The sequence below is a fragment of the Tripterygium wilfordii genome, chromosome 22 (assembly GCF_013401445.1).
Source record: "Tripterygium wilfordii isolate XIE 37 chromosome 22, ASM1340144v1, whole genome shotgun sequence".
Classification (NCBI taxonomy): domain Eukaryota; kingdom Viridiplantae; phylum Streptophyta; class Magnoliopsida; order Celastrales; family Celastraceae; genus Tripterygium; species Tripterygium wilfordii.
The window spans coordinates 3,550,866-3,551,801 of NC_052253.1; the positions used below are offsets into that span (position 1 = coordinate 3,550,866).

Consider the following 936-nt stretch of genomic DNA (forward strand, 5'->3'; position numbering starts at 1 on the left):
TATGCAGAATTAAGTGAATTTTTTTTTTATAAAAGCAAACTTATTATACAAATGTATGAATGTTTGATTATGTTACAGTGACACAACTTTGGTATACTACAAATCCCATTACTACATGGAATGAAAAATTACCCAGAAAACAAGCTCTCTGTTTCTAATTCATGATCACAGAATTCTCCACAGAACTCCAGCGATGGATATTCATATTCATATACCCAACCATCAAGCGAGTCAACGAGTAAAAAATCACCACTCCAAGACTCAATAATACTCTCTTCAATATTGGGTAACTCCACAATTTCACTCAGTTCTTCTGATTCTGCCGATACACTATCACCAATCAACGGTGACGATGATGCCTCTGATGCTGATGAGTCCGATGAGGAGGAAGAAGCAGAGGATGATGATGACCCTGAATCGAAATTGACCATGGCAGCTGCTTTAGCGGCAGCAGACTGAATGTCGCGAGGCATTGACGAGACCGGTCGGGGCAGTAACTGGACAAGGTCAGGGAAATTCAGTATTGCCGAATCGCCTTTAATGGTTAGAGCTGCCACGTCATGGGCGCGGGCAGCCATCTCTGCCGTAGGGAATGTGCCTAACCAAATCCGTGATTTCTTGCGGGGCTCGCGAATTTCAGAGACCCATCTGCCCCAACTTCGTTTCCTGACTCCCCTGTATTCCGGATGCTTGCTCGAGTCCCTAGCTCTTTTGGTTCCTCTGGTTAACTCTTGAGTAGTCTTGGAGTTTGTTGAGGAGGAGTTGCTAGTGTTGTCCGGTTCTGCCATTGTAAGAAAAACAGGGAGGGTATTGGAGTTTAAGAGGTAGAGGAGGAGTTGTGTTAAGGGTGATGGAGGATAGGCTCCCCTTTATAGTGACTCTTAACCTACTACCATCCCTTAATTGTTTCTTGCATTCAACTCTCTGTGAATGCAA

General features: G+C 44.0%; 1 protein-coding gene across 1 annotated transcript; it reads right to left on the bottom strand.

The window, feature by feature from the left end:
* Positions 1-936, bottom strand: LOC119991867 (dehydration-responsive element-binding protein 3-like). The gene has a single exon (XM_038838371.1). The coding sequence runs from the start codon at positions 786-788 to the stop codon at positions 129-131; it is 660 nt and encodes a 219-aa protein (XP_038694299.1). The 5' UTR covers positions 789-936; the 3' UTR covers positions 1-128.